At 34.7% G+C, this 25967-nt stretch overlaps 3 protein-coding genes across 11 annotated transcripts; 1 reads left to right on the top strand and 2 right to left on the bottom strand.

The window, feature by feature from the left end:
* Nucleotides 1-974: 974 nt before the first annotated feature.
* LOC105642976 (U-box domain-containing protein 33) lies at nucleotides 975-8178 on the bottom strand. Of its 2 annotated transcripts, XM_012227989.4 has the most exons (10): nucleotides 7779-8178; nucleotides 6612-6799; nucleotides 5959-6041; nucleotides 5538-5659; nucleotides 5266-5370; nucleotides 4864-4996; nucleotides 4567-4704; nucleotides 3499-4020; nucleotides 1834-2586; nucleotides 975-1524 (listed from the first exon to the last, which is right to left on the bottom strand). In XM_012227989.4, the coding sequence occupies exons 1-10, from the start codon at nucleotides 7808-7810 to the stop codon at nucleotides 1342-1344; spliced, it is 2259 nt and encodes a 752-aa protein (XP_012083379.1). In that variant the 5' UTR covers nucleotides 7811-8178; the 3' UTR covers nucleotides 975-1341. The 2 variants fall into 2 exon arrangements, with proteins under 2 accessions (XP_012083379.1, XP_089578205.1); XM_089722079.1 differs by lacking the exon at nucleotides 7779-8178 and having other exon boundaries at nucleotides 6612-7245.
* Nucleotides 8179-8796: 618 nt separating this feature from the next.
* Nucleotides 8797-14912, bottom strand: LOC105642977 (U-box domain-containing protein 33). Of its 7 annotated transcripts, none has more exons than XM_012227993.4 (10): nucleotides 14127-14912; nucleotides 13659-13780; nucleotides 13208-13329; nucleotides 12966-13070; nucleotides 12641-12733; nucleotides 12253-12568; nucleotides 11918-12058; nucleotides 11035-11562; nucleotides 9672-10436; nucleotides 8797-9245 (listed from the first exon to the last, which is right to left on the bottom strand). In XM_012227993.4, exons 1-10 carry the CDS (start codon nucleotides 14389-14391, stop codon nucleotides 9063-9065), a joined length of 2640 nt encoding a protein of 879 aa, XP_012083383.1. In that variant the 5' UTR covers nucleotides 14392-14912; the 3' UTR covers nucleotides 8797-9062. The 7 variants fall into 7 exon arrangements, with proteins under 7 accessions (XP_012083383.1, XP_020538287.1, XP_020538288.1 ...); XM_020682628.3 differs by having other exon boundaries at nucleotides 12641-12736; XM_020682629.3 differs by lacking the exon at nucleotides 12641-12733.
* Nucleotides 14913-18208: 3296 nt separating this feature from the next.
* PRD3 (putative recombination initiation defects 3) lies at nucleotides 18209-23840 on the top strand. Of its 2 annotated transcripts, none has more exons than XM_012227994.4 (11): nucleotides 18209-18448; nucleotides 19448-19598; nucleotides 20471-20624; nucleotides 20721-20855; nucleotides 21240-21292; nucleotides 21403-21597; nucleotides 21802-21867; nucleotides 21963-22012; nucleotides 22499-22667; nucleotides 22865-22949; nucleotides 23214-23840. In XM_012227994.4, the coding sequence occupies exons 1-11, from the start codon at nucleotides 18384-18386 to the stop codon at nucleotides 23312-23314; spliced, it is 1224 nt and encodes a 407-aa protein (XP_012083384.1). In that variant the 5' UTR covers nucleotides 18209-18383; the 3' UTR covers nucleotides 23315-23840. The 2 variants fall into 2 exon arrangements, with proteins under 2 accessions (XP_012083384.1, XP_012083385.1); XM_012227995.4 differs by having other exon boundaries at nucleotides 22499-22652.
* The last annotated feature ends 2127 nt before the right edge of the window (nucleotides 23841-25967 follow it).

Raw genomic sequence — 25967 nt, forward strand, 5'->3', positions numbered from 1 at the left:
TTGTTTAAATTTCACTCTAATTCGAATCCATAAATACTTTTAAGTTCATGTTATGAAATTTGTCCAGATAATCTAGGGAGAAAGTTATTTTTCTTTCTCATTATGGTTTGAAGAACATGTTAATTAGGATGAAAAACAAAAACAAAATAAATCTACCATAAATATCAGACAGAATCGATTTTTTTGCGGTAAATATTAAAAAAATTCTCCAATATTAAATTTAGCTAGCTTAAATACGTATAGTAACGTTTAATTTTTAATGCTTTTGTCAAATGGGAAAAAGGAAAATCAACGTTTGATTAATCTGTAACGAGATTTTCTCTTAAAAAAAGAAAACAATAAATAAATAAAAACAATGCCTCCGTGTTTTTTTTTTCTTTGCTTTTTACCAACTTGCCCAAAATAGTTGAGAAAGGCCAAGCGCGTGTTGGAGTATTTTATCTACTTGAAAGATTACCGGCTACAGCCTAAATAGGTTAAATAATTCCGTATATACCGTACGGATAGGACGGCGGAATAAATAATTATTTTAACTATGATTAATTGCGGTCAAGATCAAACAAACGCTATTGCAAATAAGGATTCCATTGGCTAATCACCAAATATTCAATGTCAAAGTCAAATGTCTACAATTTTTTTTATGATATCCAGACCAATAGTAGCGTTAAACGTGGATTGGTACAATGCAGGCGGTCTTATTTGAGTACTATACTCTCGTTGATCGTACGGCACTAGAGTTAGAAAATGAGGACCCGCACATGGATAAAATGTCTGGTCAGCTCGTTACACATGCTCCATCTGTACTGGTAGAATCACAGGTGTGGTCCATTGAAACTTTTATCAGATGCGTTCCAGCCCATGGAGCTTAAAAAGGTATTATCATATAATTATACGAACGCACAAAGAAGATTAAAGTCAACTTGTTCAGGTCAACTAGAAAGTAGAAATGGTCACCCAAAAAATGGAAGATTGAGTTGAGACCATAAAATCATATATTATATTTAAACCGTGGGATACTCTTACACACTGGTGCTGTGAGCGGGTGACTTATCACATCTGTAGATAATCAAGAAGATCCCCTGCCCTGAATTCTGCAGTAGCAATCCTCCCAAGTGCTTTTATGGACAAAACAAGCTGATACATACAGATATATATATATATATATATATATATATATATATATATATATATATATATATATATATATATAATAGACACACACAAACACACGCACACCCCAAGACAAACTACATTCCCATGTTGCTTTAGTCTTCTTTCATTACAAAAATTAATGACTACCAAGTGCTAGCTTAAGGTTAGTTGTGAATAGGAGGCGTCGTTTTACTGCAGCTGCATCCAGTCCTGAATTGCAGATCGAAGAGTTCGGTTGGGAATGAGATTCAAATGTTCAAGCTCTAAGTTTGTCATTGGCGAAGTATTGTGGCCACTCTCTAACCAGCCGGTTAAAGCCTCCGCTTCGTAAGTAAATCCATCTGCTGCTACAATAGGATCTTGCATGACTTCCTGCAAACACGATCAGATAAGGTATCAAATGGAAATGCAACTTAATGGAAGTTCAATTTCTGGAAGTTGAGCAATGAAATTTTCCTCCAGTGAAGTAATACAGATCCACAAAAAATCTGATTGCGTCAAGTATAAGAAATTTAAGTAGGAAAAAATGAGTGGGTGAGCCATGAATAAAAAGTGAGCAGCATCAACTTAAAAGAAAGAATAACTTTGTTAGAACTTTTAAAAATTAAGAGAATCAAGTTCCAACATATGATCGACTGCCAACATCAATAAATGGGTAAACTGAATAGGAAACAGAATTACCTGTAGAATAGGACAGAGGAAATATGAAGGAGGTTGTTCACTTTCTTCACCAAACTGGATCGATGTTGAGCAAGATGCTCTCATTGGTTCAAGCACCCTCCACACCTCTGACGCAAGGTCTGGTCGTCTGTTTTGGTCCATCTCACAGCAATTCAAAGCCAGGCAAGCCAACTGTTTGGCTTGTACAAACGGCCAGTCTCCTGCCAGTGGATCCAAAAGGGAACTCAGATTTCCCTCATCTATTACACCTCTGATTTCTCTTACTGTGCTAAAGGCTGATCTTCCTGCCAATAATTGTAACAAGATAATTCCGAATGAGTAAGTGTCGGACTTTGGAGATAGTTCTCCTGTTGCAAGGAAATGAGGATCTCGGTAGGAGAAAGAGCCCATTGGGTCATTTTCATGAGAGGTTGTCGTGCCCCTTGAATGCTCCTGAAGAGAGAGTACTGGACAGAATCCAAAGCCACTAAGTTTACATGTAAGGTTAGCATCAAGAAGAATATTTCCTGCCTTTATATCACCATGCACGATGCTGTGAGGACTACTGGAGTGAAGAAATACAAGGACAGAGCACAACTCCGTAGCTATGCGTATCCTAACTTGCCAAGGCAAGGGGGGAGTGTTGTCCTTGCAATCGAGTCGATCTTCAAGGCTTCCATTTGGTAAATATTCATAAATTAGAGCACAAGCTTCTGAACAGGCTCCAATGAGAATGGGCAGGTTTGGATGCCTCAGTTTACTCAATAACTCAACCTGAAATTAAACTGGAACATATGAGACCCAGACAATAACATATTTTACTTCACAATTATAGAGAGACAGTGTATGATTCTGATACGTGTTTTGAATTGCAAGCAACAAAGAACAACTGAATATGCATATGCCTGATAGATTCAGGAAGAATGAATTATTGGGACAAAGGATTTTGGTTATAGTTTTCCTTGCGAGGTTCCAAGACAGTGATATTTGTGATATTTCGGCTTGGGACGCATTTTATTTGGCGGTTTTCTAGATGTTAAATACCATTGGGTGGGTAAAGAGTGAGCGAATGTTTGGAAGATAGACACAACTTGTTCAGGTTTTACTGGTTTCAACACTACAAGTATGCACCAAAAAATTAGTCCCAATGTACAATTTGTACAAAGATACTAGACAAATGAAACTGTTTGTACCAATTCTTAACCAATGCTATATGATGTTGAATCTTATGGGCAGTAAAACATGAGTCAGTGGAATAACAACACAGACCAACATATTAAGTGGCCATAGTTTAGTTAGATGCTCAGCCCTACCAAAAACATCAAGCTTAAGAGAATTCATCTACATAATGAGTTATACATGTGCAATGGATTCCACAAATGCCAAGACAAATGCAGAGAACGTCAACAAGAAAAGGCAAGGGTAAATAGATGGGAAATAACTCCAACTAAAACAAAGTGTCGAAAAGAAAAGATTTTATTGAACATAACGAAATAACAAATAGAAATAACCAAATAAAAGTTCCTTCATAAAAAAGTTTCCACAAACCTAGAAATTTGAACAAATTTTATTCAAGAAAAGTGACATGTGTGTAGCCAAAAAATTAGAGATATAGCAAGAAAAGTAAAATCACTACTAAAGTAAACAAAATACAGGTCATATTAGCATATCAAATTCAATTCTCACCTGCTGCTGAAACTCCAAAGGCCCTTGTGTACTATCTTGGTTCAGCATTTCTATAGCTACTTGGGTGTGATGTAGGGTACCTTTGTAAATGTTTCCAAACCGTCCTTCCCCAATCCTTAATAATGGGTCAAAGCTGAAAGTTGCCACCTCAATTTCTGACAAAGAGAAGACAGGAAGAAACTGATGCATTTGAGAGCAAGACTCATCTTCTGCTTGCTTTTTTGAAAGCTCCTCGGTTAATTTGAGAAGGTTGTCTTGTTCTACTTGCAACTCATCTCTTTCTTTCTTATATTCTTTACACTGTTCCACAGCAGAAAGTACCTCATCATTCAACTCTTTAATCTTATTATGGAAGTCTGAAGCTTGGACCTGCTGCAATAATCTCTGATCCATGGTAATCAAACGCTCCTCATCCCGTTGTTTCCTTGTCCTCTGATGGTATTCTCTTTCTATTGCTAGTGCTTCCTCAATTTTTTTCCTGTACTTCAACTCCCTAGCATACAAGCTTTCTAAAGCTTTAGCCTGTAGAATTGGTGGCAGTCAAAAAGTTTAATGTTTTTATAAGACCAGTAAGTTATTCAAAAATCTAATTTAAATTCATAAAAACCCACATGAGGTTGATACCTATCAACTTCATAACTCTAAATAAACCGCTAATCTATAGCGTGCAAAGAATGTCCCACCTTCAAGATGGACAGCACACAAGCTTCAGGGAACTCGACAGAATGGACTTTTCCACAATTCCCAATACAAAATGGAAAGAAGTCCTTCAAGTGCTAAGCATTGTGCACTTGTTAGATTTTATCCACATTAGCTTATCAACTATTTAGCTTATTACCATCCAAAGCTGGTTAACTAATATTAGACATGATATTGTTAGAGATGCATCTGAGAAAGTAATATTAGACATGATAAGCAATGGACATCTCAAACCCTTTATTATGTGATAATGCTATCAACAAGAATTATAATCATTGATCACAAAGTTTTAATGGGTCAATGAATAATAAAATGGGAGGCAATCTTCTTTATTGAAAGCAAAAACTGCCCTCATGCCAAAGTGCTTACCCTGCAAGTGGCCTTAATGGCAGTCTTTTCAGCTTCCCCACGCCTAAGTGACTCCTCAAATGCTTCTCGTTTAAACTTTTCAGCTTCCAACATTGCTTGTTCCAGTTGACCACAAAGTTGATCAATGCCACTTCCTTCCTGCCAAATAAACCATTTTAGACCATATCAAATCAGTTGATTGACTTGATTAACTCATGATTTGGTGGCACATCTTTATCACCAATAAATGAAAGACACGAATTTAAATCTAGTGCGATAGGACTTTTGATGTCTAATTTATAACAGTTCTTAAAGTACCAAAGAATCAAGACTATCTCTATCTTCCTCTAATTGAGATACTTCTAACTCAAGTCCACTCCCCTCAGTTCTCTGCTGCATAACAGAAGCTGAGTCCCCAAACCCATTTGTAGAAGAGTGGCAATCACCTTCCCTATAAATATAGAATTGTAATTAGTCAGTAGTCGGAATGAACAACTACTTGAGACAGTAACTATAGTAATTGTTGTGAGTCAGTAGTCAGCATTAACCAGCATTTGGGACAATAAAGTCCATGAATCCATGACAAGAGAGCATAAGAAGCTAGAACTTGCAAGTATTCATTTGAGGAAGTAATACCATTTTCAATATATAATAAATGTCCCTAAAACATTTTACTTACACATCATATACATACATATGAAAATGCAAAATCAAGCATACCGAGTGCAAATGTAGTATCCCTTGCAAATATACCAAATCTGACAGGAAAGAGGTACACACTGCCGAATATATTTAGCCTTCTTCGACTTGAGATCCATCATTTCCCTGAAATATTAAGTCAGCCATATGGGCAACCTCAGGCTAATAAACACCATTTGGAAGACACACGTGTGCGCGCGCACACACACAGAGAGTGAAATAGGGATAGGAAATTTACTAAAAACCAGCAAAAAGATGATAAAAATTAATTAAATTAATGCTGAAGTCTGTACTCTGAATAGTGCTTGCTTGCTGCTGCTCCCATAACAAGCTTCTTAATATCAAACTGGTAAATGAGTTCCACAATCCCCTTTCCAATATCATCCATCTCTGTGAAAAGCTTTTCTGCATGGACCTTCAAAATAAAATCCATAAATGCCAATAAGGATCAGGATTAATAATCCTTTTGTACTGTACATACATCTAAAAACATTATAGAAATTTTTCGAAGATATGCTCAGAACGGCATTAACTCGAGCTGTTTCAATATATGCCAAAATGTAGTTCTGCATGTTTCAATAATTAAGGTCAATTAACCACAGAAAACAATGTTAGAAGTAACATCATCTGCAAAATATGCTGGCAAAAAAGATAAAGAGGCGCTTTGTTGAAACTAAAATCATACATGAAGAAGGAAGAGAACAAGAAACGTACTTCCACTTGGTGACATAAAAGAACATAATCATCCAGGACCTCGTGCATGGTCTTTCTTTCAAGTTCTTGCTTAAGTCTGCTAGCTGGAAATTTTCCACCAAATGCAAATACGCCAAAAAAAAGAAAGAAGCAAAAGAAATTAAGTGGATAATCGCATAACTAAAGCATGGGGAATAATCGAATTACAAATAATCATGCCATTTCTCCTGCAACAATCACATTTAATAAAACAAGACTACTACAAAACTCTAAAACTTTAACACCATGCATTATGCCCTATAGCTCCTATACCTAAATTACACCTCCTGCATTCCAAGGATACAGAGACCCATGACTTGAAATTTAGTATAAAAGGATCCAATCAAACATTACGGATTCTCTCTACTGAAGCTTATTAAGTAAAGTTCAAAGTCTTAAGACCCAACAAAAATGAAATGTCACTACAGACAGTCAAAATTTTGCCAGTAAAGAACACTTACTAAAAAGGAAAAGAAAAAATAAAGATCACCTTTTTTGGGAAAATGTTGGCAACACATTAGAGATTCAAGGTGTATTCTTCATAGAAGATACTTATAAAAGAACAGCCCTTGCCAGCATGTACAACGGGATCCACAGAAAGTAAATAGGAATTTAAGGAATGGATATGAACTTACCAACGGGGATCGTTCTAGTAGGCTGATGGACATGAAGAATGCAAAAGTTTTTCCCGGGAAAATTCTCTAATGCCCATAACAAATTCAACTTGTTTTCTTCAACGTCCTTACCCACTGCAACGTATACAGTATCATCATCTGCAACACGGGACCTTGGAGTCCTTGAGGTTGAGGACTCAGCATCAAATCTTGCCATATAGAAGTCTCACGGAATTAAATTGCAGTAACAGCCAAGTTTATTAGTAACCTAGTTAAAAATTCAAACCAGTCCTAATTTCAGTGTCTCACAGTTAATCTGCGCTATTTTTATCCAACTCAAGGGGTTTCAACTTCTCCACGAAGTTGTCAACAAAGCCACCTGGACCTGAGGAAGTGGACCCTTCTCTTGGCTTTTCATTTGGAAAGGCCACGGGACAGGGTATCTCAAGAGTCCAGAGAAGACACAGAAATAACCATTTCCTTGGGGAGATATTTCATTTTCCAAATAATTGAATTGAAGAATCAAGATTGTACCTTTCCCGAGTAATCTATTTGCGAAGGTCATTTATTTGCAAAGGTCATGCTTTAAAGTCTAAAGTATTAAATTTATCTTATTTCAATATTATTATGTTGGATTGTAAGACTTGATACTAAAATCATTTGATTACATAGAGCGTCTTATCACTTTGCTCGTACATAGATTTAGGATTGAGTCCCTAATTGTCTTCGGAATTTTTTCCTTAAGTGAATGAATATTTTTACTCTTTAAAAAAAAAATTATTGGACGATTTATACATTAATAGATGTACCTTTCCCTATTTATAAATATCTCTGACTTTATCTAAAGAACTTACTTGCTACGTAATTGGCGAATAAAAAATTTCAAGACTGTATGCTGAAACGTAACTTTGTCATCCAAGTTGAAAATTTTTGACAGTAAAATGCAAATAAAGAGTGCTTGAAAATCGTCAAAAAATAAGATGAGTGAAATGCACGACGTGGGCCATCTCAATTCGACTGTTCATCTTTTGTCCAATTTTTGTGCAATAGCTTCATACACAGTACACACCAAGAGGCTTTTCGACCAAAAAGGACTCATCTCTTGTCCAACAAAAATCGTAAGAGACTTAATTAACTCTTCAATAATACAAAATTAAAACCTTAACGAAAAAATAAAGAATGGTTTACCTTCTCTGCAACAACTCGATCAGCGACGACATAAAAAATGGAATTCTTCGACAGTGAAAGAGCGAGGTTGGCTCAGATATTAAAAGACCCAAAGGGAAGTGAAACGACTAGCTCAGTTAACACCAAAATTTAACCGCTTTAGACGAAGTCCTCTTCCTCCCCTCTTCTCAACCTCAGTCGACCACAGTCGAGGTGTCCTTATCAGAACGCTTAACCCCATAGCAATGCAATTTAATCTTTTCAAATGAGGCAGCATGATTTTAAATTTGGGGATTCTGAGGGAAAGAGGTGAAAGTGGGGATTTGCGTGAAACCACTGATCGCTGAAGGTGAAATTAAACCGACAAACTAAACGGAAGATGAGTTCATTACGTCAATAAACTGTAGAACAACTAAAAAAAATGAAGTACCTAAACAATATCTGAACAAATTAATGATACTGTTTCCTATGCAAACTTTAGGGAAAATTTTTCTTGTCCATGGAAAAGCTTTTTTTGAAAATTATTCTTATATACAATTAGGTCCCTCAATTATATTTTAATTAATATTTTCACCCTGATATTTTTAAATAATTATTATATATCTTTAATTTTTACCTAAATTCATTGTTGAAAGCTTCAGTCAAAAAGTTAATATTAAATAAAAATTGTTTTCTAAAATAAAAGACCCGATGACAAATTTAAGTAAATATTGAAAAGGTCATAATGATTTTTGTGAATAGAGCGACAAAAGTATTAATTAAAATATGATTTAAATTTCTTTTTTTCTTACAGTGTATGAACGTTTTTGCGTTGGGACCTGGTAGATATTGTTTTTTAAGGATCGACCGCTGCTTATAGAGAGGACAGCTAGCACATTTGACTGCGTGTCGTGTTTATTAAATAAGGTCTAAATAATCATTTGGTCCCGTTTTATGATAACTCATTAACGTTTTTAGCTTTTTCTTTTCCAATTTAAATATTACGATAATGAAGCAATCCCATGAAAAATTATAAGTTATAAATTCGTACAAAACCCTGTAATGTAAATCTGTCATTTCATGAATTATATAAATTATTATATTCCGCCTATATATAAAGTTTCAAACCAGCTGCCCTCTGTAGTTTATACACTATACAATGACAGAACTAGGGTGGAAGCGAGAAAAGGGCAATAGTATGTAGACCATTGTCCTAACAAAGGGAAGAAGGAAACTGGGTAATAGTGGTTCTGATGGCCATAGCAATGCAAGAAATATACAACTATAAACAGTGTGTTGAACTAAAAGAGAAATTGGTACTAATCTCTAAAGCTCGTGTAGCCATTCCTGGATTGCTGATCGAAGTGCATGGTTGGGGATGAGATTGTTGTGTGCAAGCTTAAGGTTGTTCATTGGCGAAGTATCATGTCCGCTGTCCAGCCATCCTCGTAAAGCCTCTGCTTCATAAGTATAACCATCAGCTGCAACATGTGGATCTTGCATGATTTCCTGCATGTTTAAGTGCCAAAATGAGTTTGATTTAAGACCTCCACTTGCCACACATGCAATTTATAAATGTTAATTGAAATACTACAAACAGGAAAATGAGGTTGCTGAGTTCACAGTAGAATCAAGAAATTCAGTTCTTCTCTCTCTCTCTCTCTCTCTCTCTTTCCCTCTCTCTCTAGTTTGCAGGTTTGGCGCAAAAGAGGAAATTGATAAAATAATTGTAGAAACCCAAAAAAAAAAAAAAAAAAAATACATCCAACATTTGAATAACCTACCTATATTGAGAATTTAATATGTAATTATTAAAATTATAGGAGATAGAATGGAAGTGGCATCTTGTGCTTAATAAAGACGGAAAGACCCACATAAATTAATTTGGAACATCGAAAGATTTCAGCCACTATATATAAATGCAAGGGATCTTGCCTGGAAAATTGGGCATATAAAATACGGAGGAGGTTGGAAATGCACTTCTGATCCAAGCCGGAAACATGATGAGCCTCCGCATGAAGCTTTCATCGGTTCAAGTACCCTCCATACTTCTGCTGCAAGATCTGGCCGACTCTTTCGGTTCATCTCACAACACCTCAGTGCCAAGTGGGCTAACTGTTCGGCCTGAACAAATGGCCAGTCCCCGGCCAAAGGATCCAAGAGGTTTTTCAAGTTTCCTTTATCTAATGCAAACTGCACTTCCTTCGTTATCCCCAAGGCTGGTCTTCCAGTTAACAACCTTAACAATATGATTCCAAATGAGTAAACATCTGACTTTGGAGTAAGCTCTCCCGAGGCAAGAAACTCGGGATCCATGTATACAAAAGTGCCTTTGGGGTCAGTTCTGCAGCACATTGTTGTATTGTTGCTTGAACCTTCATTTTGAGACAGTAGTCGACAAATTCCAAAGTCACTTAGCTTACTCACAAAATTGGCATCAAGGAGGATGTTAGCAGGTTTTAGATCGCCATGCACAATGCTGTGTGGTTTGCTAGAGTGAAGAAAGATAAGGACAGAGCATAACTCAGTAGCAATGCGTATCCGAGTCTGCCAAGACAAAGGAGGAGAATTATCCCTGCAGCAAAGCCTGTCCTCGAGACTTCCATTGGGAAGATACTCATAGATAAGAGTCCAAGCTTCTGGACAGGCTCCAATGAGAGTGACAAGATTTGGATGCCTCATCTTGCTCAAAACGTCAACCTGATATACAAGATATCATTAAGCACAAGCTATTCATATCGAATTCAGATTCAATCTTCTGAAGTGCAAATAAAGATGAACAGATCATTCTCGAAGAATGCTAGTGCGTTACTAATTTCTTAATGTTCAAATTCTTCTTACCCAGTATCGAATCCCACAGACCATAGTGAACTATATTACAAACCGAATGAAGAAACAATGCCGAATCGTTCAATAAAAGTTTATTGAACGCATACTAGAGGTACTATCATGCTTTAAAACAGCAGGAAATCAACAACACAAACTCAAATAGAATTCTTCTTCCTTCAGACCGGGCCAAGCCTTACACTTCTCAGTAAGAAGCACTATTGGATTGGCTGGGTACATATAAATAGCTGATTGATTTGTTCTAATTCGAAACATTAAATAAATTGTGAAGCAGCTTATAAAATATGAAATTAGGCAGCTAAATGGAACAAACTCTAACAACCATATTCTTGCTACTTTTTGCTTTTCAATTCACTCTTAAGTCAAAAATCAATGTCAGAACATGGTGAACATGTAAGAGATAAAAGGAATGAGAATTTAAAAAGAATTCATTAGATAGAACTACATATACCTCCTGTTGAAATTCTGCAGGGCCTTGCAAACTATGAGAGTGCAGCACCTTTATAGCCACTTGGGTGTAATGCAGGAGACCTTTGTAAATGCTACCATATCCCCCTTCCCCAATCTTGAGAGAGGGATTAAAGTTGTCAGTTGCTTCTTCAACCTCTGAGAAAGAGAAGTCAGAGAAGAACTGTGGCATGTGAGAGCTTGAGGCTTCTGCTTGGCTTTTCCTCAGCTCCTCTGCTTCTTTAAGTGCATTGTCACGCTCCATCTGCAATTCATCCCGTTCTTTCTTGTAATTTTGCAACAGTTCCACAGCGGAGATTATTTTTTGCTCCAACTCCCTTACCATTTGTTCAGCATCTGCAATTTGGCTCTCCAGAATTTTTTTCTGATCCAGGGCAATATGAAGTTCTTCCATGACTTCATCCCTCTCGCTCTTCATTTTTTCAAGTTTTTCTTTTTCTTTTGCTAGTGTTTCTTCAATTTCTTTCCTTCGTCTCACCTCCTCAGCATACAAGCCCTCAGATGCTTTGGCCTATAAATTGGCAATTTGCATACTTTAGATTTTGGAGGGTGTCCGAAATACCAGAAACTGATCAGAGAACAAGGTCCACACATGATCCAATTAAATCCTGTTACATCTTACCACCCAAATACCAATAAATGATGTGGAAAGTTTTATATCTACTGTTTATCACCCTACCCCATAGCTTTAACTTTAATTTTTTGAATTCTATCTATGTTCATTTGCTATTTCATGTTTTTCAAAACAATCACCTTCCCTTGAGTCCATGGGAACAAAGTTGAAAAAAAAAAGAAAAAAAAAAAAGAGAGAGAGAGAGAGCAAAAACAAAGAAGAGGAAGAAGAAAGTTGTTTGTCCTGAAAATACCCTGCGTATGGCCTCAATGGCATCTCTTTCGGCTTTTGCACGCCTGACTGCCTCTTCAAACGCTTCTCTCCTTAAATTTGCAGCTTCTGTCATTACTTGTTCGAGCTGATCATAAAGAGGATCCTCTATACTTCCTTCCTGCTAGAATCCATCAATATATCAATTGATACTCCCAAAAAATATATGTAATAGTCAGATTACTACACCAACTTAGGTGTTAACTGATAAATATGAAGGTTTAACAAATATTATATATCCCAAAGTCAAACTGGAAAAATGGAACAGGCAAATTTTGCATATTTCAATGTCTATGTTCATCAAATGAAGATTTATACCAGTACACTGGAAGTAGATGAATGATGAAGATCCAATTTAGGCTGATGTAGCGTGCTTATTTCTAATCCTCCTTCACTTCTAATAAGTGGACCTAAACCAACACTGACTAACCCAGTGGATGAGCATGTTGAGAGAAGTGAACCATGAGAAGTAGTCCTTGACAATGCATCACTTTCATCAGATGATACAGGTGAAGCAGATGAAGCTCCTTCTGCATCTGGCCTGTTCTGTGAAGTTGATGGCCCTCCTACATTATCTGGGGAAGTAGAAGGTATTGATTTGCCTCCCAGTCGGCCAAAGGTAATGGATTGTGCCCTGCAGAATAAATCTTGAGCTGGATTGGTGAGTTTTGGATGATTATTCTGCATTACAGTAATAGATTGTGACCTCAAATGAATTGATTGTCCATTTTCTGTGTTTAGGATGTTTCGCTGTAAAGATGGTAGTATCTCTATATCATTTGCATCTGAAGCACCTTCCCTGCTAGGGCATGAACATCCATTATAACCATGATCATCACTTCAACATTGTAGAATAGAATGGTAATGGTTGATAGTTGTTCATCAGCAGTAAAAAGAGAAAAATCTCTCTAACAAGCAACTAAAATGTGCACAAACTTTTAAACCAGAATATTAAAAAAAAATAATAAAAAAAATAAAAAAAAAAAAGAGGGAGGAGATGAAAGCAGCAGCAACAAAATTTTCGAGCATACTTTGTGTATATAACATGCTGCTTGCAGATGAACTTTATCTGACAAGAAGCAGGTGCTTGCAAGCGCACAAAGATGGCCTTCTTAGACTTGATGTCCATCATATTTCTGCAATTTTAAGCAGCTGGATAAACAAATACTCTATTTGAAATGCAGGTAAAAGGGATTATTCTCTTTGGTGATCCAATTAAAATCTCACATAACTAGATATGGAAATGATGATAGGTAACCTGTGCAAGTTCTACCTTGAATAGCGCTTGTCTGCCGCTGCTCCCATAACAAGCTTCCTGATGCAATGCGAAGAGATAAGTTCTAAAATTCCCTTCTCAATACTCTCCATTTCAATATGCAGTTTCTCAGCCCGCACCTGCAATATGATAATTGACAAACGCCAAAACCAATCAAGAAGTACTCATGCCAATTCAAAATTCCAAAAGGAACATAGAATTCAAATCCATACACCAGTAAACTCTCAAATTATTCACCAAGTGAGGACATGAACTCAAATAATCCTAGGCCATCACATATGCATTTCAAACAACTACAGTAAATAAAGTTCATATTAAAACACTTTATTTTAGTAGTTCTTCAAAACTTATTCTTGACTAGAACTTTTGATTTCCACAAATAACACCAAATTTCAAGAAGAATCTAGACAGCATATGTGGAGGATGAAACAAAAAGAAAAACTCATACCCCCATTTGCCAACAAAGAAGAATATATTCATCCAGAATTTCATGCATCGCTTGCCTTTCAATTTCCCTGTAAGCCCTGACTTCCTGTTCTTTAAGTGAGGTTGCGTGAAATTTTGTGCCCACTGCAGAAAAGAGAACAAAAACAAATCAATCAAGAACGAAAAGTTGAAGAAAATCGAAATGAATATACAAAGTCAAGCAAAGATAAAACAAAGTCAAAACTCAAAACCAATTGACTCCACTCAGTTTTTTTGTTCTATTAACAATTCAGTGCTGTATTCAACTATTGTGCAAATTTTAAAGAATGGATTTCGGTCCGAAATTCTACAAAGGAATTACACAATCAACTGAACAAATTTAGCGAGTTTTATGTTATTTCCGACAGATTAATAACCAATTCAAAATCGTGAAATGATTTGAAATAACAGGGCCTTTTTCAGATTATTTATGCAATAAATTTGAACTTACTCAGAGGAATCATCTGAGCGGGTTGGTGGACATGAATTATGCAAATTTTCTTGCCTCCTGAGTTCTGTAATGCCCACAAAAGAAGGGATTTGTATTCCTTAACATTTTTCCCCACCGCAACGTACACCTTCTCTTCAATTACTCTCGCCACTGAGTGCTGTACTATCTCCCTAGTAGTTGCCATACTTGCCGGAACTCGATATTCAGCAAAGTTAACCGGACTGAGCGGTGGCGTTATTGCAGGAACAAGACTCACCACAGCCATTACAACAGTAATCAAACAACTCAATCATCAAAATCTCAATTGCAACATTATGCAGTTATAGACACCAAAATAAATAAATAAAAGAAACTCGGATTTTCATGTCTGACTTATGGTCCTTTCCTTTCTTCCCCTGAAATCTAACAGAATCTGAATCTTCTTAAATCAAAACCCTAAATTTTCGAGAAGAATAGAGACACAGAGGGAGGAAAGGCTGTCAATGTCAGAGGAGAGATAAAAGCTTAGAAGTGGTGAAAATGTAAGTCTAGGTAGATATGATTAGGCTTGAAAAGGGATTGATTGTCTTAAGCTATGTTGTCACTATACTACAAAAACAATTAAGGACTGTAAGAAAAGCTAAACAATTCCCAGGCGGGCTCCATAGCTGATAGCTTGCTACTACTATATTCTCTTCTCCATTTATTCTTTTTTTTTTTTTTTTTTTTGGGGGGGTTAAATCTTCTACTTCCTGTAAGTGTAGTTTCCTTTCAGTTCTTTTTTCTTTTTTAATGGATTATATTATATATTCTCTTCAAGTTGAGCTCCTCGTTGTTTGCTTGGCCAGGTGGCTTTGCTTGCTTCGAGAGGAAGGTTCCTCGACGATTGAAAGGTGGGCTCCACGAAGTCCTGGTAACCTGCGAGCTACACTGCAATGAGGGCGCACCCACGCTTTTGTCATGGGCCCTTTCCTTCGATTTCAAAATTATTATCCACTTGTCTTGCATAATATGAAAAGAAATATATATAAATCATCCTAAAACCCTCGCCATTTTTTATTCCTTTATCTATGGAGTCTGTAACTCTATAAATAAATATTGATAAAATAAGGTAGTGAGATTGCAAATTTAATAATTGTTAATGATATTTGTATTTAATAAATGATAAAATTCATGATTATTATAGTTTGTATTATGAGAACATCTTTGTTTGAAAAAAAAATATGTACATGCTTAAAATTGATTTATTTGACTTAATATAAAATTTGAGCAATAAAAGTTATATCAAGCTCTAAATAATTTACAGGTAACTCATCTTATTTATAATCTTATTATCAATAAATTTTATTATCATGAGAATAACAATACTCTAGATAGAATATGTATATGTCTCTTTAATTTTATTTTTATTGATAAAATATAATATTTATTTAAAAATTAATTTAGGATATTAAAACGGTTAATGTTTATTTTATAATTATTCTAACAACTATATGTATATAAAAATTATCATTTCAACACAATTCTCAATTTTTTTTTAAATCAATGAATAATTTTCACACCGTCATACGTAAAAACATATGGAGTATAATCTTGTTAAATTTACAAAATTATGATTACATATAAACGGAGTGTAACGTAATGTTACCCTCAATGTGAGAGTTCATGATAAGGACGCAAAGAGCAGTCCACTTACAATCCTTCCCAATATTAAACAGTTGTCAGCATGTACGGATCTCCGGTGGGCCAACTAACAGAGGAATATTCTTTATCCAATTTTTATTCTCTCTCTGCATGACCGCCACGGGTTAGTTTTTGTCCAACCCGAACAGATTTTGCACTGCTACAAGCCTACAACTATCCATGTGGCATTGTTTTAACTGACGATTAATCGACGGTTGAAACCATCGCGCACAGCACACCAAGATGAGTTTCGAACATCCTCGGAATTTTTGCTTGCAGAGAATCTAGCATTCGACCAAGTAAAGAAGAATAGTAATTTTTATCTTAAAATCTGGAACAATATGTAAACTTTTAAAATTATTTATTTATAGAATATATTCCATCTACCTTAAAATATAAATTATTTAAAATTTTTATAAAAAAATTTTAAAAATAATTAATTCTTTTAAATTAATATTAATTTATTTAGATTTGGACCAATCAAAATTAAAAATCAATATTAATAAATTAACTAGCTAGCATTTTATTATTATATATGAGATTTTTAATAATAATTGAGCAAGTAAACCAGCTGTGTATGTTCATACGACACGTGTTAAATAAACTTAAAATTATTAATGATTGAAATTTCCGAGTCATGTTTATTTTTTGGTAAATTCATATTTACTTATTTAGAAATTAGTCAAAATTCACGGAACCTTATTAGAAAAACGAAGAATGACCATAACAGCAAGTTCCCACGTGTTTCTTTTCCTCGAGAAATGAAATGAAAATACAAGGAAAAGAGACTATAGTTAATGAGTTTCCCTCTAGAACTGGAATGAAAGTGCAAGGAAATTAATTAAAAAGACTGCAGCTAATGAGTAATGAAATTCTATAATATCTCTCCTGATCTTCTACGGTTGGCTGTGAAGCTGGGATGCCCAGCTTAGCATTTATGTTCTTTGATCTTTTTCACGTCATGCGTGTTTATTATTTCAAATATATGCATAATATATTAAATATCCCGAATTTTTTATGATTTTACTCTTTCTATATATATCGTTGTGTATGGAGAGCTGTTTTGATGTTTAGTTTAAATTATTACAGGCTGCGTTGAATATTATTCATACGCGGTTTTGATCAAAACTTGTAGAAGTCAGACAAAAATTTCCAATTGAGCAAAGACAAATTATGTAATCACATCTATAATTAATTCCTTGTTCCTGGAAGTACAGGCAAATCCAGAAGCAATCAATTCTTAGTTATTTCTTTCCAAGCTCTTTTTGCCTTGTTTGCCAATTGGATCAGGATTTATTATTTAGAATTAAGACATATATCGGATTAAAAAAGATATTACTATTATGTCGCTTCATATATCTTTTTCTTCATTTGTTTATTGGAAAAATAAATGAAAGTGCAAAGTGCATACTTTCTTCCCCATTTAAAAAAAATTGATAATGTCACTGCATTTGGATGTAACCTATGGTTTCTGTAAGTTCGCTTTTTAATTTTCGATTCGACAGTCTCATATGCAGGCGGAGCCTACAAGTTACAACATACAGCCTACATGCAACAATTTATCCAAATAACAAAATCAATAAATATGTAATTAATTACAAGGTTTAATAATAAATACATATACGATCCTGACAATAATAATACTAAAAAAAATTATCAAAAGCCTATTAATTTTAATTAATTAATTAATTAACGCGGTTTCTATTAGATTAAGATACTATTATAATAGCTCAATATGATGTGATGATCAAATAAATTTTATTGGAAGTGATTGATCTACTAAAAAATTTTATCATTTGTTAAAGTAATGCCTAAATGTTCACGATGATCTCATCATCACTTAAAAAAAAAAAAAAAAAAGTTGAACCCACCAATTAATTAATCTGTTAATAAATGATTATCAACTAATTTTCCACTAATGCACTAACTAATCCTGAAACTGAAAAAACACGTGTCATGTTGGTTGTTCTTGGTCATTATTCATGACTTTCAATTTCAATATTAAATAATTAACGTTAAATCATACAAAACGGATACGCGATGGATTTAAAAAAACGAAAATTCTTTCTTTCTAAGATAAAAAAATCAAAGAAGTTAAGCAAATTAATTATAGAAATTATCTCAAAATAAAATATTTTTAATTAAGTTAGAGAAATTTAGCGACAAACATATAAATGTCTAGTTTTAAAAATTAGAAGCCTAGTCACGAAGAATAGATCACTCAGTTGCTATGTGCTTATATTGGGCCTGGGCTTGGAAAGATAGAGTGGTCCAGTGGAATCAAAAGAACTCAAAGCAGGACGATTTAATTTTAATATCCAAGACATTTGGGCCTTACTTACTTTTCTCAATTCACAGCCCGCGTGCAAAATTCCTTTTCCCGCCACACCCGGACGGTTTGCCATTTGTTACGCTTACAGATCTCCTACCTTTCCCTCCCTCCCTCCCTCTTTCTTTCATTCTAAGATTTTCAAACAATTATATCGTTCAATTCAAAAAATCAACTTGTTCTTTAACAATTCAATTTTCAAATTTCAATCACAGTTAGGGTTTCACTTTTCCGCTACAAGATCTTACAATAACTGATTCTATTAAATGAAGTTGAAGATCAACAAAGCCTGTGACCTCAACTCTATTTCTGTCCTTCCTCCTCAGTCAAGGTTCAAATTCACTCGCCTCTCTCTCTCTTCTCTGTGTGTGTGTTTAATTTGCGAGAAAATGTATGGAACTCGAGAAGATCAAATTTCAAACCCGCATAATTTCAGTCTACGGAGTCTAAAGTGGATTGTTCTATTTTTAGTTGAGGTCTGTTTCCAGATTTCGGAAAATCGAAAACCAGAAATTTAATTGCTCTCTTCTATCGTTTCTCAATTTTCCTAGCAGCCAAACATTGGCCATAAGAGCGAAATTTACATTAATTTCTCAACGAGATCCTCTTTTTTTTTTTTTTTTTTTTTTTTTTTTTTTTTTTTTTTTTTTTTTTTTTTTTTTTGCTGCAAAATACACTCTAGTGTAGCTTATAACACCTGCTTTGCTTAGTTTCATTTAAAAAAAACAAAAAAACAAAAATCTGAGGAAGAAGTTAATATTTGAAAATTCCGAGACACAGAACTTATTTCCATGGTCAATCTTCTCACCACTGTGTTTGGCTTTACGGATGTTTCCTGAATACTTAATTTCTATATACGACTGAGAAAATGCAGAGCATTTAGTGTCGCAATATTATTAATTTAACTGTTTAGTTATGCTGAAAGTGTAAAATCTTTGTTTCATTGCTTTGTAAATGTATACCTTAGATTTTTCGTTTTCAAATGCTTCCCTCTCTATTAGTATTCTCCGTAACTGATTAAAAAAGCATTTAGAATTGTCATCTCGTTTATTTCGGATTATTTTTCTGTTTCTTCTCCTGTGTTTTTGTCGATTTCAAATACATAAGTTTACACGATATGGCTCTACTTTAGTGCCTTTCATGATGTAGGGTTACAGCGATTGAGAAACAGACGGAGATATACATTTTGAACTTCAAAACCTTGGTTTCTAGAACCCTATAATATATGGAACTCTGTTCGATGTTGGATCTGTGCACATAAAATAGCTTTTATTGTTTGAATATATTGTTCTTCTTTGTCATTTATGCTTGCTTTGTTAATGATATAAAGGAGACTGAGTGCTATACCGACTGGACTACAAACATCACAGCTTCGATCTCAACAATCACAGCAATCATTTTCACAAGGAATTTCATCTCAGCATGGCTTGTTTTCACAGCTCTCACAGACCTCTTTTGGTGAACCTCTGTCAAATGAACAGGTTGAGTCTCCTTTCTGCTTTTGATCATCTAATGTTTGCAGAGAGAATGGAGCTTGGAAAAATTAAATTGTATTGCAGCATTAGGATCTCCTTTTCTTTTGTTTTTGGAGTTGTTTTCTAGAAATTGAAGCACTTAGTTCAACTAAGTTCACTGGTTTTATCAGTACTAAGATCAGTTGTGTTCAGGCACCTGATGACGAAACTCAAGTTATAATTACTTGGTCATTTTTGTTTCTAATCTGATTGGTGCGATTACAGCAAGAAACATGAGTCTTAAATGCAGTGTGCAAGCGTTGTATGTACTGCCCCCTCAATGAAAACTAAAAATATTTTTGGTCTCCCTTTCTGAATCTTTCTCTTTCATTCCTATTTTTCAGAATATTAATTAATAAAATTTATCACCATTAACAAGAAGGTTAATTACGTTCATGAAAGAGATCTTTGTTTCAGTTAGATATGGCCATTTTGTTAACTTGACATTGACAATTAATCATGCAAAATGGTTCTTAATTTACCAGTTCTTTCTTTTGGTTTCTGCCTTTCTTTTAATAGCAGATACATTTAGAGTTATTTTTAGAATTTGGAGGAGGAAAAATCCCTGGGTTCCTTGGAACTTCTGTTGTATTCCTTTTCTGGGACAGTTTCCGAACCTGAATACTTCATGATATCTTATTTTATATTTTTCCCAAACCTTCAAAATGGAACTGTATTTCTCATAATAGCTTCGGTCTCCAATAGCATTAATGATGTAAAACCGAAATAAATTTTCTTCTCTATGTTATTACTGACTTATCTAACATAGACCAAATAAAATGAATTTTGTTCGTTGTTATCCCCTTCTACAATAGTCGGTGTTCATTTTCCATTTACAGAGATTTAGTTATCTGGAACGAGAGAGCTCCGTGAAGAAGACATCTTGTTTGCCTCCAGTTAGCTATGCGCGTGAAGAGAGCCAAATGCCAATCTCAAGATCTTCTACCAATGTAATGCGTAGATGGAATACTGCATCTGTTCCAGACCATAAGTGTAAGCTTTTATGCTGATATGAATAAATTAAGTTAAATTGAAAAATATTTTGTGGTTTCTTTCCATGGCACACTAACTTTCTATTTATCTGAGCAGGTCAGATAAATGAAGAACTGGAGCACCGGATTGGGATGATTGAAACTTCATTGAACAAGTTTGGAATGATCTTAGATTCTGTTCAGAGTGATGTCATGCAAGTTAACAAAGGCACAAAAGAAATATCACTGGAGAGTAAGCAATCTGAGTCTTTCATGCGTTGGGTGGTAGGAGTTCAGGAGGAAGAAGTTAAATCGTATGACAATATTTTGGTGGATATAGGGACAAAATACTAATTAAGGAATTTAAGTGTACTCTTTCCAAAATTCTGAACTAGAATGCAGCTCAATCTACTGAATCAAATCTTTCTCTCTTTTCAAAAAAAAAAAAAAAAAAAAAAAAAAATTGTGATCTGATTGAACAGATAGAATGTCAAACCAATGAACCATGTTTCTGTTACCTTTCAGCTTTATCTCATGAGATATGATCTGGCTTAAAATGGAAACATATTCTCCAAATTCTTTTTCTTAAAACATAAATTGTTTATATTAATGAATTTTTGTGCAAATTACACTGTAGTGGAGGGTATTCGGCAGAAGTTGGTTGCGCTTGATGCCTCACTGCAGCTAATGGTAACAGCACCTTACCTATGTCCCTTTTGACTTTCAATGTCTATCTGCCTTCTTTTCAATATGTTGATAACAATGGACCTTTTTTTAACATGGCTGAGGTGTTAAACCAGATCACAGGACAAGAAGATATCAAATCTAGCCTTGATGGGAACTTGAAATCTATATCTGAACGACTGAGGAAGGATATATGTCAAGATAAACTAAAGCAGATTTTCTTGGTCCTTTCTGTCCTACCAAACCAGATGGAAGCCTCTTTACTGAAATTGCAACAAGAAATCTGCATGACCTTTACTAAAGAAATGCAGGCATGTATACTGTGTGAACAATCGGTAAACCTTGGAAATATGTGAAGACTGTAGCATTAAGTTTCCTTGCTTTCTAGGGAAATATAAAATATTTTGAAATTTTCCTTCTTACCTGATTCTTAGAATAACTTTGAAGTTACTATTTAAGTATTGCTGGACTAAGCCTGTTAAGAGCCTTTTTATTATTGCTTTCCATTCATGCAGGCATCAGCTTGTAAGCTTAAAACCCCCAACCAAAATAGTCCATCTATTACTGTGCTTTCACCAAAGGTAAGTTTGTTCTTCTAAGCAAATGATGGAATGCCATTTTCAGGCAGTTATGAGGATAAATTCTCAGAAATCCTTTTACGCATGCAAATTTGCAGGTCACTGGCTGTTATGGCACTTCACAAAGAAAGCCACATTTACTTAGAAAGTATGCAGATATTATTTTTCTAATTTTTGTTTGGTATAGTTCATCTCAATTGCTTGGTCGTAACTTATATTCGTTGTAATGACCCTATACTCTCCGAAGAGATAAGTCTGCAAAGCTCCAGTTGTTGGTCCATGAGGCTTGTCTAATGGAATTGTTTTCCCTCATCAGTCCTAATAACTGAGAAATGTTTCAGATGTGGTCCAAAGAAAGACATTAAGAGGGAAATTGATTTGGTTCATCGAAAACATGGTTGAGCACAGAGGATTAGTATCTGCATCAATGGATTTTCTTGTAACAGCAGTTAAAAGGATTACTGATATTTTTAGCGTAACTTGCATGTTACTTGAATATTTTCTTTGAAATTGATTAACTGCCTAAATTTCATATCTCCTATTTCTTGTGTTAGTCCTGTCTTTCTTAACCTTTGCTATGAATGTCACTGCATCAAACCTATTGACCGCTGAATATAATTTTTCCTTATTTCAGTCCAGCCATACCTCCAAAGACCTCTGGTCAAACAACGGTGTGTCCAAAGATAGAAATGGGTGCTTGGAACACTGTAAGGCCAGAAAAAACTAAATTCACACAAAAGGCATCCTGCAAGGAGCAAAAGTGTAAAGAAGCTTCTTCTGTTCAAAAGGTAGTTCTTACTCAGGTTTGTATCCTTTCTGGGTTTCCTTTTGTTGCTTGATCAAACATCATACCTTGTTGTTAAGTTATATTTCATCTCATAGAATTGAACCGAGTACATTCCTTAAAATGATTTGCATGTCGAAATTTTTCTGCTTACACATTCGCAGAAAAATGTAAAATTTTTTCATTGCCTAATTGAAATGGAAGTGCATCATGCAGGAAAGACGATGTAGCGTTATCATTGAAACATCAGATGAGGAGATAGATGGAGGTTTTTCCTGCTTGATCGATGTGAAGGAAACAGGTAATTAATTAAAGGCAAATTTGCAGGATTTACTATTTATTGTTGATAATTACTTTTTCCCTACATCAAAAAGTAAATTAAATAAGATCTGTGGAAGTAAATTTATAGCTGCAAGCGTAATTTTGGAATTAGCACTTGATAATATTAGCTAGTATTTAAATGAGACGATTAATTCAACAACAGAAGTGCACATTAAAAACATGAGTGCTATATTTCTTTGCTCCAATTGCTCTAAATATCACCTGCTTCCTTGGGCCAACGTAGGAAACTACGTGATTGACGAAGCAACGGAAGAGTCTGAGCGAATTCTGAGAAAAGCAAGAAGAAGAAAGAGAAAACACTGTAATACTATAATTATTAATTGAAGGTAACTGCGCCTCTCGACTCTTATAGCCCCTTTATTTTGTGCTGCTCCGCTCGTGTTTCTTACAAATCTTGCCTAGTTTAATTGTACTCCCAATGTTTAAAATGCAAAAGCCGCAACCCCCAGCCCACCACCATTTTCCTGATACAAGGACAAAAGAGTCGAAAACCCTAGGCCCATGATGGTGTTTTCCTCGAATATAGGGACTTTTCTTCGAAAATCTAAGAGCTGGGCCTATCATATGGCAATTCAAAGCCCAATGGCATCTTTCATGGACAATGGGCAAGCCATCTCTAAGTCGATACCAAATCGTATAGACTATAGGTCACCAATGTAACGGAAGTCCAGGATTCTTCTGATTAAAAATCTAGAACCTTATTTTCATAGAGTTGGACAGGTAAATAAAGGGTCATATTCTCGATCTTATATTGAGAGCCAGGTTTTGGGAGGTGTTATTTTACTATTATTGCCCCTGTCATACAAATAAGAATACTTGCTGTGCTTATTCTTTTACGCTTCCGCTCTTATATAGCTGGATTTATAATTCGGTGATATTAAGTCAGTGTCGGCAGCATGTTTAGACACTCAGATTTCCAATTTAGTCCATGGGCCATGGCTCCAAGCTCTGGACCATTAAAAACCTTGCACGTGCGGCCCAATAACAATTTAATGCTAGTCCTTTTCTCGTTCTATTAATTATTAATATTTAATAATAAAACAAAGCATCATTGTTATTTATCTCTGAAAAGAAGAATAATGAAAATACTTGGGCCCTGTTCAAGTTCCTAAAGCGACAATTCTTTTGGTGATTTTTTTTTTTCTTTTAATTGGGGAGGCAACTAAACTGCAATTTAAATTCTATTTTAATATATATGATTTTCCGGTTGAGAAGTAAGTTCCTGTTAAGATAATGTAACAAAACTTGTTTATATATTTTCTCAACATTAAACAGATGATTAGAAGGTAGAATGTTGGTTATTGGTATCATGCCTTTGTTTATTTCTCCAAGATGAAAGCTATCTTGTCTTATTACGGAATCAAGATTTAAGAAATGTCTATAATTTAAATGATTTAAAAAACTCATTTTCAATGACTATTTATTTATTTATTTTGAACTGTTATTTTTCAATGATATTGTGCCATGGGCAAGGCGTCTTTAGCACATTTGCTTGCTGGTAAGTAGTATTGCGGCGAGACCTGTGACTTTTATGGGATGAGACAAGAAAGTTATCTCAAGCAAAACTGGTCAATTTGTCAGTGTTATTTATTTTTATTTTATTTACTATATTTAATATAACTTTAGCTTTTTTTTTTAAATCACAAAAATCCTTGGCCGTTGAACTAAATCTAATTTTATGCACGCCGGATAAGTCTATAAGAAAAGTGCTCTTGTATTACAACAAAATAAAACATAAATTCATTTTTTAAGAACTCATTTAATTATATAATTAGATAGAAAGATACGTCAAAATTGAATGGGTTAATTCAAGTTTAAGCAAGTCAATTTTTTTGCAGAGAATGAATGTTTGATACTCAAATTATTTTATTGGTCAATATATGATAAGGTAGTAATCATTCTACCATTTAAATTTTCATGATTCCACTAATTCCTTTAGGTTGGCCAACGCGTAATCATTTGTTAAATGGTATTAAAGTAGGTTTCTCTTTTATAATTTCAATTGCTTTCTCAAGTGTAATAGTAATACAACAACTTACATGGATTTCGCTTTCTTTCTTGGAGATTGGGTTATGGGTTAGGATTCCCTATTGAACCCTCAGAATGTTCAAAGATGGAGCATCCAATGCTTGAAAATAGTGGTTGGAGTTGTTAAAAGGCCAACTCTCGTATTGGATAAAAATCAACCAACCCCACCTTACATTAGTTGAAGAAGTTAAGAAAGTTGTACCAATGAGTTTTAGTTTGCTAACTAGCTTCTTTATGTTTATTGCCGCTAACTTGATAAACAAACAAACAAACTAGTCTCAACCGTTAAGTAAAAATTAAAAAATGCAATGACCATCACGTAACTCTCCCTAATTAACCAAATTTTAGATCATTGGGGAATTTAATAAATTGTAGATTCATTTAATTACTATTAGCTATGGTTTTGCCCTTCTGTCCTTATTAAGAAATTGGATGACATCTACATGAGAACCACCAATCACTACAAATAGATGTTGGCACAAGGTTAATTCATTTTGTTATTTAGTGACCTAATTTGATAATACAAACTCAACTAACTATGTGCCAAACCAAAAACAAAAAAGGATTAGATCTGATTTAACAGTAAAATATGTAACTTACATTGCACTAAAATTGTATACATCTATTGAGTTTGGTCCCCAAATTGAACCTAAAAAAGTGGTTAATTGAAATAATTGCCACTAAATTTTTTCTTCTTTCAATCTGGATTCAGAAATTTGGTAATTGGTATTGACACATACAGAGGCCCATTGTCTCCTTCTGCATGTAGATGGAAAGTTGTAGGAAAATGATTGAATTAGAATAATAAGTCTGTCCATCTTCTCTTCTCCATTTCTTTGTGACCCCCTCCCCTCCCTGCCTTTAATAATCTTCAATATCTTTAAGGGAAAGCAAGGAGAAAAAAAAGCTGCCTGCCTCAATGTTAGCATGCAAAAGCTTTATAAAGGCT

Source organism: Jatropha curcas, chromosome 5 (genome assembly GCF_041381405.1).
Source record: "Jatropha curcas cultivar XTBG-Jc1 chromosome 5, XTBG_Jcur_1.0, whole genome shotgun sequence".
NCBI lineage: Eukaryota > Viridiplantae > Streptophyta > Magnoliopsida > Malpighiales > Euphorbiaceae > Jatropha > Jatropha curcas.

Coding starts and splice junctions, on each gene's coding strand:
- LOC105642977 (XM_020682627.3), bottom strand. CDS start 14,391: ATGGCTGTGGTGAGTCTTGTTCCTGCAATAACGCCACCGCTCAGTCCG. Junction 13,781..14,126: donor CGCTCAGATGATTCCTCTGA/GTAAGTTCAAAT, acceptor TCTTTTCTGCAG/TGGGCACAAAATTTCACGCA. Junction 13,071..13,207: donor GCAGACAAGCGCTATTCAAG/GTAGAACTTGCA, acceptor TTAAAATTGCAG/AAATATGATGGACATCAAGT.
- PRD3 (XM_012227994.4), top strand. CDS start 18,384: ATGAAGTTGAAGATCAACAAAGCCTGTGACCTCAACTCTATTTCTGTC. Junction 18,449..19,447: donor GTCCTTCCTCCTCAGTCAAG/GTTCAAATTCAC, acceptor AATGATATAAAG/GAGACTGAGTGCTATACCGA. Junction 20,856..21,239: donor AAAAGAAATATCACTGGAGA/GTAAGCAATCTG, acceptor ATTACACTGTAG/TGGAGGGTATTCGGCAGAAG.
- LOC105642976 (XM_012227989.4), bottom strand. CDS start 7,810: ATGTCGTCGCTGATCGAGTTGTTGCAGAGAAG. Junction 6,800..7,778: donor ATCGAGTTGTTGCAGAGAAG/GTAAACCATTCT, acceptor CTATATGGCAAG/ATTTGATGCTGAGTCCTCAA. Junction 4,021..4,566: donor CCATTAAGGCCACTTGCAGG/GTAAGCACTTTG, acceptor CCAATTCTACAG/GCTAAAGCTTTAGAAAGCTT.